General features: G+C 29.5%; 1 protein-coding gene across 16 annotated transcripts in view; it reads right to left on the bottom strand.

The window, feature by feature from the left end:
• The window catches only part of LOC103580266 (potassium voltage-gated channel subfamily H member 6), a 61225-nt gene that overhangs the window by 11923 nt on the left and 28515 nt on the right, over positions 1 to 20787 (bottom strand). For all 16 annotated transcript variants that reach the window (XM_053743151.1, XM_053743152.1, XM_053743159.1 and 13 more), the window contains 2 exons: positions 3886 to 4129; positions 3004 to 3185 (listed from right to left, as the gene is read on the bottom strand). In XM_053743151.1, coding sequence (XP_053599126.1) covers positions 3004 to 3185; positions 3886 to 4129 — 426 coding nt within the window. The remainder of the gene's footprint in view (positions 1 to 3003; positions 3186 to 3885; positions 4130 to 20787) is intronic.

Below are 20787 nucleotides of genomic sequence, written 5' to 3'. Positions count from 1 at the left end.
TTTTTTCCCAATAATTATCATTAATTTGAAAAATGAAGCTGAAGCTAGCGGACCTAATAAGTAGCGGCCACGCAATTTTTTTGCGTGGCCGCTACTTATTACGGACGCTAGCTACAGCTTCATGTTTGAAAATTCGAATTTGTTGAATTTTTAAACTTTCAACAAAACGTTTATTTTGATATTTTTTCAGTGATTTTTTTATATTTCAGAAATTAAGTAAAACATCAATTAATCTTTTGGACATGTTTTTGCAAAATATTCATTTCGTCTTCCAATTCCATGCAATAATTTTTTGAAAAACATCTAAATCAAGTTTTATTGTTAATCCGGGTCTGCTACTATTGAAAAATTCAAAAAACTCGTAAAATTTTGACAAAAGTTAGAAATTCTAAAATTTCGAAATTCCACACCGAATTTTTTCGTATTCAGGTATATCACAACTCAATAAAATAAAATCATAATTTTTTTTTTGCCCGAGCCGGGATTCGAACCCCGATCTCCCGCGTACGAGTTCAATCTCAGGCCTGCGCGCCATAATCCCTATCGCTCTAGTCGAAGTAACCAGCAGTTTGTATTTAAAATTTTCTAGTCTCAGCTATTGGTTAAAATCTCAATATATAATTTATAAAATATCCAAAAATTGATAAATTGTATATTATTATATATATTACATACATTAAAAAAAAAAAATAAGTAGCAATTTCATGAAAAATCTCTGTAATAAAATAAATAAAATGTAAGATAAAAAAAATGAAGTGAATGTTAGAAAAAATGACTGATTTGATAGAAAAGTGAAAAAACGAAGCACTTTGAAAAAGCAATAAGACGATGGTTGTCGTAAGCGAATATGATTATATTAATATCCAGTAATAAATTATCAAAATTAAGCATCTGACCAATTGACTACTAATTTTCTTATTGTTATTCTTCATATTTTCTGAATAAGCTTGCAGTTGAAAATCGATTCCAAAAATTCTGCGTGGGGATTAGTTACAGAAAAAGCAAATGATGAATTGTTTGTTTATAGATTTAGTAGATAATTAATTTGTTGATTGATAAAAAGAGTCGAGAGGAAGAGAAAGACACATGTGTGTAATAAACGAGTATGATGAGTGATTATATATTTATATATATAAATATAATTGCAAGACGTGTGCGATATGTTATATTATTTTTATGGGTGTTGTCACACGGCCACACCATATATATTTTATATAAAAAATAAATATATATGTATATAATTAAGTCTTGCCATGGAATTTAGTACAACTGACCTCGTCTTTATCCAAGCCGAGCTACAGAAATGTTAATTAAGTTGTTAAATATAATTTTTTTTTATTTATTTTGTTTTTTGTCTATACTACTTTTAATAAATATGTAAATAAATTATAATTAAGATTCGATAACCTCGAATTCACATGTTCTTTTACTCTGTCCTCTGATCTATTTTTATATTTTTATTCCGATCGAGATTATTCGAGTACAGTACTGCTTTTTAATTCTGATAAAGTCTAAAGTTAGAATCCTCAATTCTATTTTATTTAAATAAAAAAGAAGAAAAAGAAAATTTCTTTTTTAAATTTTTGATCTTTATTCGTGATCTGAGTCAACGTTTTACTCACGCCTCACTTGCGGATTTTAATGAACTCTAGAGCGTTTTATTTGCATCGCAATACTTGTAATTTTTTTTTTCTTAGCTCGGGAAATGTGAATTTAAAATAATATTTATTTGTACTTTCATTTATTGAAGAATAATATTATTTTTTAAAATTTTTCATTTAAAATTTTTTGAGGTTAAAAAATATATGACTGAAAAAGTTATATGTATATATATATATATATGTGTGTGTCGATTAATTTATATGATTCATATATAAGTGGATATGCTCTATGTGGGAATATATATCATCAGATATGATTATATTTTAGAATTTAACTTCCAATTGATGATATATGAGCATATATATTTATATATGATTATCTATGGAGCATCAATATATTTATCTGACTCATCAAAGCATCATATATGACCATATGAGAAAATTGGTCATATATGAATATGTATATGATCATAAATTTACTTGTCTGATTTATTTGACATATATGATTCATATATATATAAATATGCTTGGGAAATCATTTTTTTTCGAACATTGAGCCCCGAGTACGGATATATGACCATATATGATTGTTTTCAGTCATAATTCTTTTGCTTTTCTCTTTGAAAAAAATAATTATCAGATACGGTATCCGTTAAGAATAAAGTGTCACAATAATAATTAAAAATGTTTTTTTCAATTCTCGACGCTGCAAAAGATATTTTCACACCCCGTCACACTTATTTAAAATTTTAAATAAACGTTTTAATTCCAAATATACAAAAATTTTGAAAAGGTCAAAAACTAGTTTACTAATCACTAGGTCGTCAAATTATAAATTCATATGCAATGAACGTTTTTATATTCATACCATCCGAATAAGTATTCGAGCACAGTGTATAAAGCAGTACTGACATTGAATAAATTTACCCGCGATATTTAAAAATCGTATTTATTTGGGGTAAAAAATTCATCGAATTAAAATTCTGAGGTCAGATTTTCAATCTGTGTAATAAAGACTGGTACATTATTATTTCAATATCTATTATTATTACTATGAGTATTATTAAAATATATATATATATATATATATATATATATATATAATATAATATATATGAAGTAATTGGCTCGAATATTGCACCGACGACACCATCGTATCGATCGTAGGACTCGCTCATTAGTCTCACGTGAGTTGTTTCGTTATAAAGCTAAACCCGTCTCTTCTCGTATTACGAAAATAGTGAAAATGAATTCCAGTTGATAGAATTATTTTGTGGGATAAGGCGTAGAGGACAAGAGAAAATATGTTTACTCAAAATAAAGACGAATATAAAATAATAATAATAATAGTAAATAATAAAAATAAGTATAAAGTGCGATAAATATGAGTAATATCGCTCACCTCGTCGGTGTTGTAGCCGTAGAGGAGAAGATCGAACGGTATGGCCGCTACCAAGTCAATAATAAACCACCCTCTCAGGTAATGGACGGCGATCTTCCACGGTCCTGACACAACTTCGTCATTCGTGTTCACGAATGTCGTACGAAAATTTATAAGAATGTCAACGACAAATGTCACGTCAACTGTTAGACAGAAAAAATTTATAAGAAAACTCATCCATGTAAAAAAAATTTTAAATCTGATTATTTGTGACTTAATGGTCAGATTTGATTTTTTTCTGATGATGCATAAAAAGATATGACCAGATTTGTAGAAACAACATCAGATTTAGATTTTTCAAATCTGACAAGATTTGTAAAATTTAAAAATCTGGACAAATCTTTTCTTGGCTGTTGGGATCTAATGATTATCTCATATCAGATCTGACTGTGTCTGATAAGATTTGGCCAAATCTAGTCAGATACACACTTCAAGATCAGATGAAATCTAATCAGATTCGAACAAATTTGATCATTGATTTTGTTATATTATATCTGAATATGCCAGCTTATTTAGCATCAAATCTGATTAAATCTTATCAGATTGACAATTCTAAGATCTCATTAAATCTGACAACATTTATTCAAATCTAATATTTTTTTCATTACACCAACCCGGTTAGATCGTGCTCAATCTAGTCAGATAAAGACAATTTTTAAATCTGACAAAAATTTAGCCATATCTACTCAAATCTGATTACTTTTTCACTACGCTGCATCTAGTCGGACGTCACCAAATAGATAAGAGCTAAATTTATAATCTGGGAAGATTTGTATGGATAAATCTGACCAAATCTGACAAGATTATATATTTTTTCAGCGAATGTGGTTAAAAAAAACTTACCAATGAGATCAATAATGACGATTGGATCATCGCTATACTTTTTAGCCTTCCTGCTGTTATAGTCAGGTTCACTGAGTAAAAAAGCAGCGACATAGGGTGTGAAAATGGCTGTATACATAACCAACAGAAGAATAATCCAGTCCCAAACTGCTTTGAAAGGTGAATAATGCAGGACCGTCCACTTGTGGATACGCGGTGACTGTAGTTTATATTCCGGCAGTACATCTGCGCCAAGTGAAAGAACCTGTTGACATTATCACCAAAAAAATCACGTTAATTACCACCCTCACATATCTACATATCTACATACGTAATCTTATCACCCTAGCCACAAATCTAGCCATTACACGACCGGAAACGTACCACCGCGCAATTAAAAATTAAAACCCGTAGGTCTGTTGCAATTATCTGTATTACCTCCGTCGCAAAATTATTAGATCGGGTCACTGGATTTTCCACCATCGCATTGTTAGAAATTCATTTAGTAATTTTTTATTTTTATTATTATTATTATTATTATTAATTGCTACTACAATTATAAGAAGAAAAGAATGGTTTAAACTGGAGACGAGTTCTAGTTGTGGTCTTGTTTGTGCTTAAACGTGTACTGAGCTCGCGATGGGGATGAGGGTGCATAGGTCAGGCGCACCCTCTAAGAGAAGTGTCCTGTATTACTCGTACACAATCCACCCCTATATATATTTATAAACCCTACAAAGTGTTACTAAGACTTTATGTGTATAAGTTGTCTTTACATTTATATAAAATATATATATGTGTGTATATGTGGTTGTCTGTGTATAAATATATGTGGAGGGGCGAATGAAATGGGGACGTTGAGAAAAAAATCAAGTAAGATCCGCTGAATTTATTTATTTTTATATATTTGTGTTTCATCGAAAAATAGAAATATTAAATTAAGGTAAATTTTTTTTATTTTTAAATGCATTTAGTTTTTATTACAAAAGTTTTAATTGAAAAAACTTATAATTACAATTAATGACACCATTTTGTACATTATAATGAAAAAAATAAATATTGTTGAATAATTTTAAAAAAAATTTCTAATTGATCCATTTTTCCCACCATCCCTTATATATTTCCTCTGTAATATTGAGTATAGCGAAAAGCCTACTGGCTTACTGCCATACTCTTATATTTATATTTACTTTTTTTGCTGGTCGATACTCGAGATGTTATTTACTAGTATAAAAAAAAATCTATCAAAAAATGTTTGTTTTATTTTTATACAAAGTTGTTTATTTATATTTGAAATTATTTTAAAAACCTTTAGATTGTTTTGTATACTTTGCGAAAATAAATAATCAATAAATTTTTTTTTTCTTTTTGTAATATTCAACTTGTGCAGGAATTTAATAATCTATAATATATTAATTTAATATCCTGGTAATCGTTTAAAAAAATTCCGATGAGATGAGATATGGATTGAATATGAAATGAATTTTTTGAATAAAGATTATTTTTATTATTATTTGATAAAAGAATAGGGAAAATGAAGGGAGAAATAGTTACTGATAAATCCCTGGTCATTGTTAAATAACTGAATCATCTATTTCACTTGAAAATTGGAATGGACGTGGTCAGAATTTTCCACATGTGGAAATTCTAAAGATTGTCCAGTTTGTACTTTTTTCAGAAAGTCAGTCTCTAAATGAAAATTTTTATCAATAAATACACGAAATAATTGTAAGTCACTTAGAGTTTAAAAGAAAATAATTGCATAAGGAGAATAGGGATTTTTTGAGCGGAGTGCGGCCCGGATTTTATTTAAATTGCATTCACTTCTCGGGAGTTTTGACACTTGAATAAATTTATATTTTATAGAAATAACTTTTTTATGAGAAATATTATTATTTTAATAACCTCACTATGTATTAGTAATTCACTCCGCAAGTTTTTACTACGATTTCATTCTGCGGAATTTTTTTTATAATTAATATTTTGCAAAACTCTTTTTTGGAGTGAAATAGAAAATCATTCACTCGGCATTCACTGTTCAATTTTTTCACAATATAGTATTTGATGAAAATACCGCTGAGTTATGAATTTTTTTTTCTAGATATTTTAAGCCTCTTGTTTACAAGATCGAGAAGATAGTAAGTAAGCGCTTTCATTGGATTTTCTAAACCAGGAATCATTAAAAATGCATTATAAAAAATACTGAAAGATTATGCCGATCATCAGAATTTATTTGCTACCAACATGTAATTGCAGTAGAAAAAATATTGTATGCAATAAAATGCAAAATTCATTTTCTATGAAAAAATTCTGCAAAAATATGTTTCAACGAAATGTAAAATCCCAGATCTGGAAAGAGGGATTGAATGTAAGTAATATTTTCAAAACATGTTTTTCTCCATGTAATTTCATATCTTAACTTTTACAATTTATACCTAAGATGCTAAATAAACTTTCTTTTGTTCCCATTCAGATCCAAAGCCTTTTCATGCATTTTATATATAATATAGAATTTTTGTCACTATCTTTCATGGCTAAATGCGTCTCTAAGTGGAACATTTCAATGCAATTGTTCAGGTCATTATAAAAGAATGTACTGAAGATTAGGTGAACGTAATACTTATTATTTTTACAAAACTTTAAATTGAATAGCTTATTTCAGAAACTTAACAATAGAAATTTTATTATTTTCCATACAATTTCAGTAAATCTTTGTCACTTAAAGAAAAGGAAACTAAATCTCTTATTAAATCATACGAAAGTCGATATTTGGAAATATCCTACAAAACATTTTCAGCAAAAAGTACTAATTTTTTTCTTCGCAATGCTTTCTCTAACCGATAAAATAACATTTTTCTTTACTATGAAAAACTAGCATGCAATGAAAGTTTGAAAATTTCATCGTCTTCAACCCTCAATATTCCTATTGCTAACATGCGCATAGATTTATACAAAATTCTGTAATAATTCAAGTTGGTTTTACTTCATTACATTTTTCACGTAATTCGTTAAATTCACTTCCACAGCTATTGAATTTCTTTCAGAAGCGTAATAACTACAAGAAATGTAACCAGAGGGCTGAGTCACCAGGGTAATACGGCCAGATAGTTTTGATAATTTCAGGAGTTCCCTTAATTGCATAATAAATATATGAGTTCAAAAATGCATTCTCTTCTTTGAACTCAATCTCGATTTCAGTTTTCAGTAACTCAACTATTGGTTCATTACGATAAAATATTAAGGCCATCGGAACTGTATCAATCCCTGAGGCAAATTTCGCTCCGGAATCAACCAATAGTTCTACTATACGTAGATTGTTATTTTTAACAATGAAAGCTAATTGAGTCATTTCGTTACCATCGCTATAATTTCCTATTCGCACGTCAGCACCAAAATTTCTTAATTTTTTCACTATGTCAAAATTCTTGTTGCGGACTATTAACATAAGAGTACCCTGGAAGAAATCTATCTGAGCGTCGATGTCAACTTTATTCATCAATAGTTGATAAATTTTTCGTCGGACATAAATATCGTCCAATTCAACATCGTTATAAAAATTTTCTTATTGGAATATCTCCGAGTATACTATACCGATTATGCTCAAGTTCTCACAACTGTTGAAATTAATAAGCTGCTTCAAACGCGACCTCAAAAAGCCAAATTGCTGTATTCGTTCGAAAATTACTGAATATTTACATACATACGTACATCATCTTGAAAATAGTCAGAAGAGATTCCTAGGACCTGAAAACGTCGAGATCTGTTGAAAACTCAACTTTCTAAAATCGCACCGAAACTAATAACTTATTTTTTTTTTAAACTTTCAATTTTTTTAGCGGGAAGTTAAAAAAAAGTACAACAATGATTGCAGATTGAGTAACAATTAAATGAAATATTAATAAAATCTTTTCAAATTTTATTTGAAATAAAAAGTAATAAAAAATTACCGTTGATAAAGTGGAGCCAAACTTCTGCTTCCTACTGCATTTACTAAAATAAGACCGTAAAGATTTACCCGGCATAATAAACTCAAAATGCATTATCAAACCCGAAAAATAATATGAGAAACTTTGTAGTTTTGCGACATAATTAAATTACCAGGAAATATCTTTTATACCAAAACTAAAAATAATAATAATAATAGTAAAGTTGACATTTTTTTTTTCACAGAGAATTATTTATTCACATTCAGACGAAAGCTTCCGGCGTAAAAATGAACGAAAACAATCTGCACAATATAAATCTACTGTTTGGTATCTGCCGTTTGATTTTTCATTTTTAATTCTCCTTTTATTTAAAACTTTAACGAGACCTACTTGCGCGGAAACACACGCGAGTAAACTAAACCATAGACCACGAGTTCACAAAACGGAGGTCGCTCTTCGAGTTCTTTACCTCTTTCCCTCCCCCGCGTCCCAACTTCTTCTTCGTGTGTAATAATATATCGACGGAAATAAAAATAAAGCTCATATAAAAAAAAAAAAAAAAATAAAGAAGCTTTCATTTGCTTCTGCGGTACCAACAGAACTCTCTTTTTTTTCCTCTTGTGATTTTAAAATAGAATATTGCGTTAAACTTTGCCTTACTACTCATAATTATTCACTTTCATCATCATCTCAAATAAAAGTCATTAAATCTTTCGTTCTGTCTTAAAAATAAAATAAAATATAAACTTCTTTCCACTTAATCTATTCAACAAAAAAAAAATTCATAAACAATCAAAATTTATGTATATATATATATATATATATGAGCATATGATTCACTTAAAGGCAGTCAAGGTTAGAGGAAAAAAAATATTATTTTATTTAAATCTTTAAATTTCTATAGAACCGGAAAAAATAAATTTTCGAATTCTCTAAAAAATTTCTGTTTTTAATTTTTTGCAATTTAAGAAAAAATTATGCAGCCACCAGATTTCAAAGCATGGAGCTCAAATTTTTAGAATCACATTTTTTTCCATCTGTTTTCTAAGAAAAAATCGGGGGATAAGTTACTGATCCGTGGGCGCCATTTTGTTGATAAATAATGGATCTGCTTTTATATATGTAAAATATATAGAAATATGTATATGTGAACATTTTCTGCATGACTTATGCAAAGTTCAGTAACTTCACTTCCAACAGGCTTTTCCAGAAATTTTTTGCATGCATGAATGAAAAATTCAGGAAAAGACATTTCTTACTTTTTTCTCAACAACATATGAAATTTTTTTCTTATAACGTCACTATATAATTCTTCTTTTATGAAACATTCAGAATAAGTTTTCAGTCAACCATGGTTTCATTTTCTTGCCTTTTCCGAAGTTGAAAAATAGTTTTTCATCGTTAATTTTTCAAGTTCATAAAAAAAACTTTTAAAAATTTTTTTTTTTTTTTTTTGAAATGAATTTTTTTTTTACACAAAAAATATTTTATGGAAAAAATTTTAATTCTATTTTGGGTTAATTTTCTGTAAAGAAATTGTGAAATGCACCGAAAATGATTGAAAAAAAAAATGTATCTTCAGGAATTTTTTTTTTCCAAGTAGCGAAAACTTTTCCAACAGGAAATAAATTAGCCAATTTTTTTAGCATACTCATAAATATATAGATTTATTTAAATTAGCTAGCTGATGTTTCTATAAGAAGGTTAAAAATATCGCTGAAAAAATTAATAACTCGCAGAAATAAAAAAAATCCAGAGGAAATAAAAATAGAACTAGTCGTATACTTGAAAAAAGTTCGAGTGGCTTAAGCATGTAAATTTATATCTGATCGTAAACCCTATTGTTGAGCAAGATGGAAGCTTGTTAAAGTTGGAGCAGAGTTAAGGCATTAAAAGTAAACGGATAAGTGAGCGAGGAATTATGGGTCTCAAATACTGATCGATTAACCAATAACAGGGCCGATGATTTAGTAACGCTAGGAAGTAGAGTGGGGGTGGCAATCATTATTTCCGTATGATGACAGAGATGATGGTTATGAATAATAAGTTGATTGCTTTTGGATCAAACAAGAGCCACTGCTGATGGCAAAGGGGATTTGGAGCCGGGTTATGGAACCTAATAAGTGAATATTTACACGGAAACCCGGTGACGGAATTTTGAGAGAAAGGTCAGGCAGCCGCAATAACAAGACCGTTTGTATAATTAGATTTTAAGTGGCGGTATCTCTTCAGGAAGCTTTGACTCTAATTTATGAAATTTAAATGGCGAATAATTATTTTTCGTATAATTACTATTAGAGTTAAAACAAATAATTGCGCTACCAATTATGTAAGAAAGGAATTTAATTGTTGATAAATCGAGAGATAAATCGTTTGAACAGTACAAATAGTGATTATAAACTTTAAATCCACAGCTTATTGCAGTAACTTCTTAACTAAGCTTATAAGTTTTAAACCTTCTCGCAAAATCCCGCTCAAATTTATTTGAGAGGAATCATTTTAATTGGAGTGGCCGAAAAAAATTAAACGGATCGAGGCCTAACTTAAGCTTTTTATATAATGAATGGTTGGAAAAAGGCCGCCACTTGTAAAATGGATTTACTGATGAATGATAACTAAAATGGCCCACATTGAAAAAAAGGTGTTTAATTTATCGCCGAAATTTTATGTAAAAACTATTAAGATCTAATGAAATCTGATTAAATTCAAAAATACCTGTTTTGAGGTTTTAAATCTATATACTGCAAAAAAACAGTGCGGGCAATTTTTTATTTATTTAATCCGGCAAAAAACTCAACGAAACAGACGAAAGATTGAGGTTTATGAGCTTTTTACAGAAAGAATGGTCGAAAAAAATTAGCTGCCACTTGTAAAATGGATTTGCTGATGAATGATATCTAAAATGGCCCGCATTATACAAAAAGTTGTTCAATTTCGATATTTTATCGATATTTTTTTTCTGCAAAAAAACTCAGCGGATTCAGTTCGGAGTCTGTGCAGATTTAATGCAGATCGAGGTATTTATTTAGTAAAAATTAACAAAGTCATTTTTTTTCACCTCCGAAAATTCAAAAGACGAAGTCAATTCTGACTAAAAATGAATTCCAGATTCACTCTTAATTTTTTACACATATTAGTAGATCTATTCAGATCCAGCAGATCTAGATCTTAATTTTTTTTAATTTTCAAAATATTCTCAATTTCCAGCGATAAAATTTGATTTTTTTATCCCGCCCACGTGATCCGCGCAAGTCAGATCTGAATAATTAAGAAAAATTGATCAGTCTATAAAAAGCCCGTATTTAGATCTCCATGACTGAATAATTTATTCCAGGTCGTATTTAATTAAAGTTATAAACTTGAAACAATAAAATATTAAGATCTCGGAAAACAAAAGACGGGCCGAATCCCGTGAAGAAAATCAATAAAGTGCCTCCGTTGATAGCTGATAGTTAATTCATAACCGAGTATTATTACCTCTCTATTGATAGGAACCTTGGCCTGAAGCCCGCCGTTTTCAATCAAAAGGCTCTTGGTACTTCCACCTTTGACCCTCACACTACTCCACTTCTGCTTAGAAACCTGATGCGGGCTGGTGTTCTCAGGAGGATCTATTTCGATTCTTGTCAATCCGAGCCTGTCGGCCCTCAGCGAACTCCCAGCTCGTTCAGCCTGATATTGATTCCCCCCCGTGCGGGAGGACGTAATCCTATTAGGAGACATATCGCCACAGGATACTGGAGCATCAGCATCGTTCTGTCCCAGAAGGTTCTCCGACATGGCCCTTGGGGACTTGATACACGTCATTGTCGTCGGTACGAACGTGTTAGCCGACGAAACAGACTTGACCAAAAGATTCTTGCTTTCGCGGCCCCAGGCTGCGAGTTTTCTTCCCAGCGGGTGCGTGAAAGATCTTTTCGGCCAACCGATGCTGAAAAATGTCTCCCTGATTACTCGCCCCTGGTAATTTTCCGTGTCTTCTATTCCCTGGGGATCCCGAGGTTCTTCAGCCTCAATCGGGATTTCCACGAGTTCCTGACTGCTTTTCTTCAGACACCATTTCCTCGACAGCGCGAACGAACTCGACACCACCGAAGACGTCGACGAAGTTACCGAAGAGGACCTCGAATATTTTTTCCTCGTTCCAATAAATGGATTCCGTTCTTCCTCACGGGTTCGTCGTTCCCTAGACGACTTCCTCTTGCCCTGAGACTTCCGGTCCCTTACATTCAGCGAAGATCTGCTGGAAAAGGTCGACGATCCCGCATGCTCGCCATTGCAGGACGCAGATCTCAGTTTGGTTATAAAATTACCCCCCTCTTGACTGCAGTCCGTTTCGATAATTCGTGCGAGGTCTGATCCCGCGGAGTCACTGGTCGTGTCTGACGTCGGTCTATTGTACGGATAATTCCCGCCCACTCTGCCGATCCTTTTCCGGCGAATGACAACCGGTGGCGGCAAACGACCGATTCTTTCGATCAAATAATTCGATGCCTCTTCTTCATCTGATAATTTACCTTTTCCCCCCACTCCTTTGGCTTCGCACCAGCCCCAGCCTTTGTCCTTTCCCCGCTCCACGTCTTTCCTTTCCTCGTGTTGATCAATTTTGACAAATTACTTTCTCATTTATTGGACAATATTTATTAATATTTTTATTTTTAAAAACATTTTTATTAAAAACTAAGGCATTGAGGCGAAAGACAGTCGGGTTTTAATTATAAATTTATAAATTAATTGTAATACTTAAATTTCGGCATTGAGGCAAGTAAAAAAACAGTCTCTGTGCGTATTAATTTTTTTTTTTCATAAAATGTAAATTTAAAAAAATTTGTAAATTTCAGTCGAGTAAAATTTGAACTTAAAATTTTTTTTTGTGCGTTACAACTTATGGTTAAAACTTTTTTTGGCACGAATTCGATAACTCACTTAATCACTGGCTCGATTTTTTTTTGTGAAAAAAAAAAAATTAAATAAAAGGTATCTTTTTCCGTCGACGTCGACGGCCGCGTTCTCTACGTCCCCGTTTTTCTTTTGTGATAAATTCCCTCTCACTAGACATCAGGTATGGACATTTTATTTTTTCAAAACTTTACGATTTTTATATAAAAATATATTTTTTTTTTTCACTTAGAAAAAAAAAATTATTTCAAAATTCACTCAAATTATTTTTCGAAATTTTTTAATGTCAATTTGACAGCCGAGTTAATTTATCAGGATAATTGTTAAACTTTTGGTAATTAGACTAATTGAATATTTAATCATTTTAGTGGATAGGAACTGGGTTGTTTAGTTTTAAGATAACACTTGATGCACAATCATTCACGTGCATGGAAGCTACTGCGCCGTTTCTGGATAAAATCCTAGATAGAAACTACAAGAACCAACACACGACCGCCACCTGTGCTACGAGAACCCTATATTGATTCCGCGGTACCAGAATGAGAGCGAAGATTATTTTTAAGCTGCGCAGGCGTCAAAAACCTAGCATTTATATAACATATATATTTATATGTATATATATATATATTGGTATATACATGTTTATTTGCAGGGGGTGGGTTTTAGTGCATAGAAAAAGTGGTTTAAAAGGTTGGGATTTAGAACGACTAGATTGAAGCGAGTTCGCGTTCCGTATTTTGAGTTTCGCATTTAAGACAGATAAAGGATTTTGTGATGGCTGGAAAGTAAATATCAGAGGTGGTGGGAAAGGAAATTAGCTATGACAATTTCTAAATAGTTTATGGATACTCTGAAATAGAGTCGATGCGTGAAATTTATTGGGTAATAAATACTGATGAGATTTACGGAATCGAAATTTAAGATTTGGGATTTTTGACAGGAGGTAAAATTTTTGTTTTTGATAGGGAAATGGGGTAGAATTTTGGTTGAAAATTCAGAGGTCACATTTTTAAAATTTTTAAAATTTATAAAAAGGAATTTTTTAGTAGGGAATTTTTAAAAGGAAAATTTTTACCTTGGAGTAGAAATTTTTAGAGGCTGGAAATATAAAAATTTTGGAAAATTTCAAAATTCTTGTAAGGAGAAAAAAATTGGGCATTTTTATATTTTTGAGATTTCCAAAAATGATTTAAGTTGCGAATTAAATTTTTTGAACTAAATATTGTTGATAATTTTTTTTTACGTAGAAGAAGGGGGGGGGGGCAAAATGGGCCCAAAATTAAAAGGGTCCATTTTTCCCCCTTTTCTCTATTAGGGGAGAGTGGGGGGAAATGGACTCCTGGGGGCAAAATAGGCTGACTTTTAAATTGCATATAAGTCCCCATTTCTTCAGGGGCCCATTTTGTCTCTTTTCCTTCCCCTATACTTTTACGAAGGATGGAAGCGAAAAAATAAAAATAATTTTTTGAGCCACTTTACTATTTACTGAATGAGAATAATAGACTTACATGTTAATGTAGATATATATATTGTTATGGTAATGATAAAATATTCTATTGAATCAAGTAAATAATCGTGACTGATTTATAAGAGTTTCTCGAATTACGTAAATATATATTTGGTTCAGTGAATGTTTACTCAATTGAATGAATTGCTCATTAAGTAAATGTACTTACTTGAATTTATGATTTATATTTTACAAGCTATATATATATATAGTTGAAGGGCGGGCGAAACCCAAGCGATAAAGAAATGGATTTTTGAGCTCGAGAGTACGGGGAATTTTTTTTGACCCAATTTAAAAAATTGAACCAAATTTTCAGTAGACACAAAAAAATTTTTTTATGACAGGTGGGTAAAATGGACATGCCTAAAAAAAAAGTAAAATTTTTTGTAGCCAAAAATACATGGACTGAAAAATTTCTGAAAACAAAATTTTGAGACTCAAAATTCGACAAAAATAAAATGAGTCCAAAAGTCTATTAAAAATAATTTTTGAAATCCAAAAAATTTTTGCTAAATTTTTTGATGGTCCATTTTGCCCTTCATCATAAAAAACTTCTTTGAACTGCAAGAAATTTATATGATTGAAAATCGTTATTTGATAATTATTTTAATTGATAATGACTTTTCTCTAAAGAAATGTTTTTTTTAAGTAAAAAAAACACTGATTAATTAAGAAAAAAAAATATTTAGTAATAATGATAATAATAATATTTATTTTCTGCTCGGTGTAATAAAAATGTGTAAAAATCAATTATCGTTTCAATATTTTGACCTAGATCTTTAGCTAAATTATTTTATGCCACGGGTTGAGCCACTTTGGAACAGCGGGTAGGAATGGCACGCAGGTCAGTTTCCCATTTTTGCTATCTCTTTTTCTAGTGGGTTACAAAAACGTTATTTTGATTATAATCGATCGAATATTGAATAAATTTGAATATTTATTAAATTCCCTTGGTAATAATTCGGAAAAAATTTATTTAAATATAACTGTAATTTTCCAGTCATTTGCCTTCAGAAATTGGATTTACATCGTCGCTATAATCTCCATTAAAGGGCAATTTTTTTTGGCAAAAGGATAATTTCCTTTGAGACGTCCCCAGGGTCAGACTGTCAAATTTTTTTAGCTGAACGTAAAAATAAAAATGGGTTTCACTTTTTTAGTGTATCGAATTTTTATTAGAGAAGCTCAACTCAAGCTGCGTGCATCAATTTTACGTTACAGTAAAAAAATTTAATGCCGTTATTCAAAGCTGCGTTAAAATTCAACAACATTTTTATTTTTTTTTAATTATCAGGGATTGTGATGTGGAATTAATTACTTTTTCTACAAAAATTTTCACTCTCGTGAAACGTTTTAATTATTATTTATATAGAGATTTGAATTTACGCGCGGAAAATTTTTAGAGCGCGAAATTTTAAATGAAATTTAAAAAAATAATTTTTATTTTAATCTGTCAAGTACTTCTTTGTAGTTCAGAGTTAAATGTATAAAAAACAATGGAAATTAACTCGCGAAGAAAAATTAATCAACTTTATTCATAAAAAAAATTTGAGATTTAATGAAAAGACGTTTTTTTGATTTTTGGAGTGCTGAAAATTTTTATAGAAAAAATGAATGTGATTTTCTTGAAGCTGGCAAAATTCTGCGTAAAATGAGTACCAACAACGATATATTACGATGAGGTATTTTTTTAATTAATAGTAATTAATTAAGAGTAGATTAATAATGATTTTCTGAAACGAAAATTTTGGAGGGAACTTTGGCCGTGATAATTTGAAAGCTAACGCGGTTACGAGTAAAATGAGTACCAACATCGATACATTTCGCGTTGATGACCAATTAATCGATTAATTAATCAGGTTAATTAGTGTAAAATCGAGTAGTTTAGAACGTAGTGATGTGGGTATTCAAACTGAAGGAAATTTCCCAACCTCTCTAACTGTGTCAACGAAATATCATTATTATAAATTTATTCACAATTAGCGCCCTAATTAACGAGAATTAAAATTAGAAATACTCATTTTTAATTGAGTTAATTAAGACTGTTAATTAAAATTGTATTTTTAATTACCATAATCCAGATTAATAAATTTAAAAAAATTTAATTCGCGAGTGAAAGTGATACTGTGATTAACTTCCTAATTATGTCCATCAGAAAAATTTTTAATTACTTTTGTAAATTTTAATTAAAAAAAAAATATATGTGTCATTATCGAGATCTCACCCTTTCTTCCCGTGGTTTACTTTGCTCGTCACACTTTTCAATGTCTTCGACAAGCTCATGAAGGAGTCTAATGTCCTGGGGGCTGGGGGAATCTGATACCCTGCCAGCCCCCGCGTTCATTGCACTATGAGGCGCCAGTTCACATCCGCTTGTACTCTCGACAACTAAAACTTTATTTTTCTTAACTTCGACACCCACTAGTTCCTGTTCTTGTTCCCGTTCTTCTTTTTGAACTTTTTCCGACTCGCGTTCCTCGTAATCGTCGTAGTCGTCGGACTCGTTCTGGTCTTTTAGCTTCCAACCTGACGACCAGCTCGACCAACTGTTCCTTCTGTTCCCACCCTCAGTCAGCCGCCATAGCTCTTCCTCATCGCTCATTTAAGTCACATTAAATATCTTACTAAGTTTTTTCATTTATTATTTTTATTTTCATATTAAATTCACTTTACATTCCTTTGACTTCATTTAAATTATTCACAGCCACTATTTTTTTTTTTTTTTACCTTCAATAGCTTCATACCCCACCCGAAAAATGAGACACTAGATATAGTTCAGAGAAGAAATTTTAATTTACGATGGCTGAAAGTAGGACAAGTTGGCCCAGTAGACACAAAAATTAAAATAAAATTTTTTTTTCAGCGGTTATTTTAAATATTTTTTTGAACGGGGGTAGCGATGCAAAACGAAACTGGGGTAAAATGAACCAGTGTAAAAAAAAATAATTTCGACTAGACAAGTGGACACAGTGTACAGATTAAAATTTTTTTTTTTTGGTAATTTTAATTATTTTTTAACAATAATATTATTTTAATAATTGTAATTAAAATTTATTGTTAAATATTAATAAGTTACAACTAATTAAATAATTATTTAGATAAAAATTTTGTAATTTATTTATTTAATTATCGAAGCAGGCATTAATTGTCGTGGCCGTACTAAAATTATTAATTTTTTCATTTTTACAAAAATTTTTTTCACCGGTTCATTTTACCCCTCTTCGTTTTTTTAAGTTTCCCCTAAATCACCAAAATAACTAAAATAACAAACACTAAAAAAAATATTTTTTTTTTCACTTAAAATTTGGGCGCGGACGTGGTCAACTTGCCCCGTCCCAGCCACCGAAAATAAAAATTTATTAACAAAAAAAAAAATGGTTTCCGTGTCGTTTTACCCCGGCTCTAACTTATACTTCTACACAACTTTAATATTTTTATTTAAAAAAATAACTTTTATTCTTTTTTGTCAGAAAAAATAAATTTGAAATTTTTTTAAAAAATTAAGTTAAAAATTTTATTTTAAAAAATATCGCTCATTCTACTTTATTTCAAAAATATGGTTAAAATTTAAATAACAGTACAAACATATATATTTATGTCTATATACCCAACTGTAAATACGCGATTAATGTTTCTTTACGGTTTCTAATTTATACTTTTTTTTTATCATAAATTATGATAAATTATAAAAGTTAAATAATAAAAATAATATCGCATGTCTACTAGTTTATATAGAGCACGATAGAGTGCATAGTTCGAGTATGTTGATATTCAAGTGGATAGCAAGTGGTTTTTATACATATATTATATGTATATAAATCAATCAAGAATTCACTTAAATTTTTGAACTCACAAGAGGTCAATGCGCTTAATAAATCACTTGATATAAAAAATAAAAAATAAATTTCTATTGTCATTTATCGAAATTTGGTAATATTGGGTTTTAGAAATTTTTTTAAAATTTGTAATAATAATAATTGCAATGATGTCACTTATCGAAATTAGGTTATTTTGAATTTTATAGTAATTTTTTTTTTAATTAACAATAATAAAAAAAAAGTCAAGAAGATATAAGTCATGAATTTAAAGAAAAAAAATTGCAACCGCCATTTATCGAAATTTGGTTATTTTTGTTTTTATCGAAATTTGGTAATTTTTGTTTTTATCAAAATTTGGTGCAAATCTATAATAATTGTCACAATGATAATATTTGAAATTGCGTCACTTATCGAAATTAGGTCATTTTGAAATTAATAGTAATAACAAAAAAAAAATTTCAAATCATTTATCGAAATTAGGTAATTTTTTAATTACTGAAAAACTCTTTTTAAGTCAAAAATTTAAAAAAAAAAAAATTGTAACCGTCATTTATCAAAATTTTGTTATTTATGTTTTTCTCAAAATTTGGTACAAATCTATAATAATTGTCATAATAATACTAATTGCAACTATGTCACATATCGAAATTAGGTAATTTTGAATTTTTTTCTAATTAATAATAATAGCAAAAAATAAAAATTGTCATTTATCGAAATTAGGTAATTTTGAATTTTTTTCTAATTAATAATAATAGCAAAAAATAAAAATTGTCATTTATCGAAATTTGGTATTTTTGGACTTAATAAAAAATTTACATCAATAAAAAAAAAAAAAATGCATTGGTCATTTATCGAAATTAGGTAATTTTAATTTTGGCAAAAAATTTGTTTTTTCAAGTCGATAATAATAAAAAAATGTATCATAAGCAAATTAGTTGGTAGTATTTGTTGAATTAAGTATATAGAGCTAGGTCTCTACATAAATATTATGTGGAATGACCACAAGGACGCGAGTCATTGATCTGCTGCGACTTTGTCGGTCGCTAATGGCAACAATATTTGCGACAAAATTTATTTCGGTGTCTACTTATAAATGTAAGGCTTTTCTACTATTTTTTTTAATAAGTATTAATTAAAAAAGTTTTTTTGTGATTTATATAACAAGGCGACAAACTCTGCAGCTTTCGAAATCGATAAGTTGGCAGGGGGCCGAGAACCTTGAGATTTATCTGCAGTTTTTCAAAAAAAGGTCAGTGGGAAAAGTAACGCGGATGTTTTTTTATTACAGATGTTGTATATATAAGAGTAATAATAATTTTTATTGGTGATTTTATTGAAAAACTTTGGATTGTATTTATACTATTGGAAATATATATGACAAATTTAAATTAATATATTATTTTTTTTTATTAAAAATTGTGAGTTAACTTTTCGTTAATCTTGGAATTTAAATTACTTGTTAATTATTGATTTTATGAAAAAATTAATAGAATACTTTTTTATAGGAAATTGAATTTTCTATAAATTTTGTCTGATATATTTTTATCGTATCTCGCATGAATAACTCATAATATCGATTTAAAGCATCAAGTTTATAAATAAATTAAACATGAGAATCTATAAATATTCTGAGGTCTTTAAACTGATATTCTGAGCGAACTATTCGAAATATCAAAAATATACTCTGATACTTTTTTATAGGAAATTTAATTTTCTACAAAAAAGCTCCTGACAACTTTGTCCCTAAACTCAACCATTCAGTCTCAATTTCGATTTAAAGTCAACCCATCGAAATTTATCATTTTTTGGTTTTTTTCAAAAATCAACTCCAAAATTTGAGTAAAAAAAAAAAATTGTAAATTTTTTTCCACAAAATTTAGTCCATAAATTTTTACAGCGATGATAAAAAAACCGAATTCAAATTTACACTTCTGTTAAAAAAAAATTTTTAACTATTTTTAAAACTTTTTTCTCTTAAATTTAAAATTCTAGCCAAAATATCAAAAATATGACTAATTTACCCCTATACAATTTTGTAGACAATTAAATTTCCTAAAAAAAAGTATTCATTAACTTTTTTCTCAAACTCAATATTTAGTCCACAATTTAAATTCAAAGTCAAAAAATTTCTTCACCTTATAATCAACTTCAATTAATTAACAAAAAAAATAATAATTATTATTTTTCTTTGATGTCAACATCAAAGAAAAATGTAACGAGCTCCGACGAAGCTAATTACTAAATCAATCGACTTATCTAAAAAGAAAAAATTCAATTAAAAAATGTTTAATTGAAATAATCCGATTACTTCCTTCTCAAAAAAAAAAAAAGAAAAAAGTCTTCAAAGAAACAGTTAAATTTTTCAAAAAAAATTTTCCAAAAATACATAAAAAAAAAAAGTTTATTTACAAAAAAAATGAGTAATTTTATTACGGTAATTATTGTCACTTATGTAGGGCAACGATCGCGATTTATAAACCACATATATATGTATATATATTTGGATATGTATATATAGATGTATATATAATATATGTCCGAAGAAAGATAAACAAGAAGCAATAAAGAGTAAGAAGTATAAAGTAAAGATATTATAGTTTATTATAGTAAATATAAGTAAAGTGACAGGAGTGGGTTACGTGAGCCACCGCGCGAATCGGCGGTCACTGCAGCACTGACTAGTACGCAGTCTAGCGGAGCCGCCATGCTACCAACCCCCAAACTACCCCCAATCCTTTACTATGTCCGTTTCATACCTATACAGTACACTGCC

The sequence above is a fragment of the Microplitis demolitor genome, chromosome 2 (assembly GCF_026212275.2).
Source record: "Microplitis demolitor isolate Queensland-Clemson2020A chromosome 2, iyMicDemo2.1a, whole genome shotgun sequence".
Lineage (NCBI taxonomy): Eukaryota > Metazoa > Arthropoda > Insecta > Hymenoptera > Braconidae > Microplitis > Microplitis demolitor.
The sequence above is the reverse complement of the archived record's forward strand: the minus strand, read 5'-3'. Positions and strand labels throughout refer to the sequence as shown.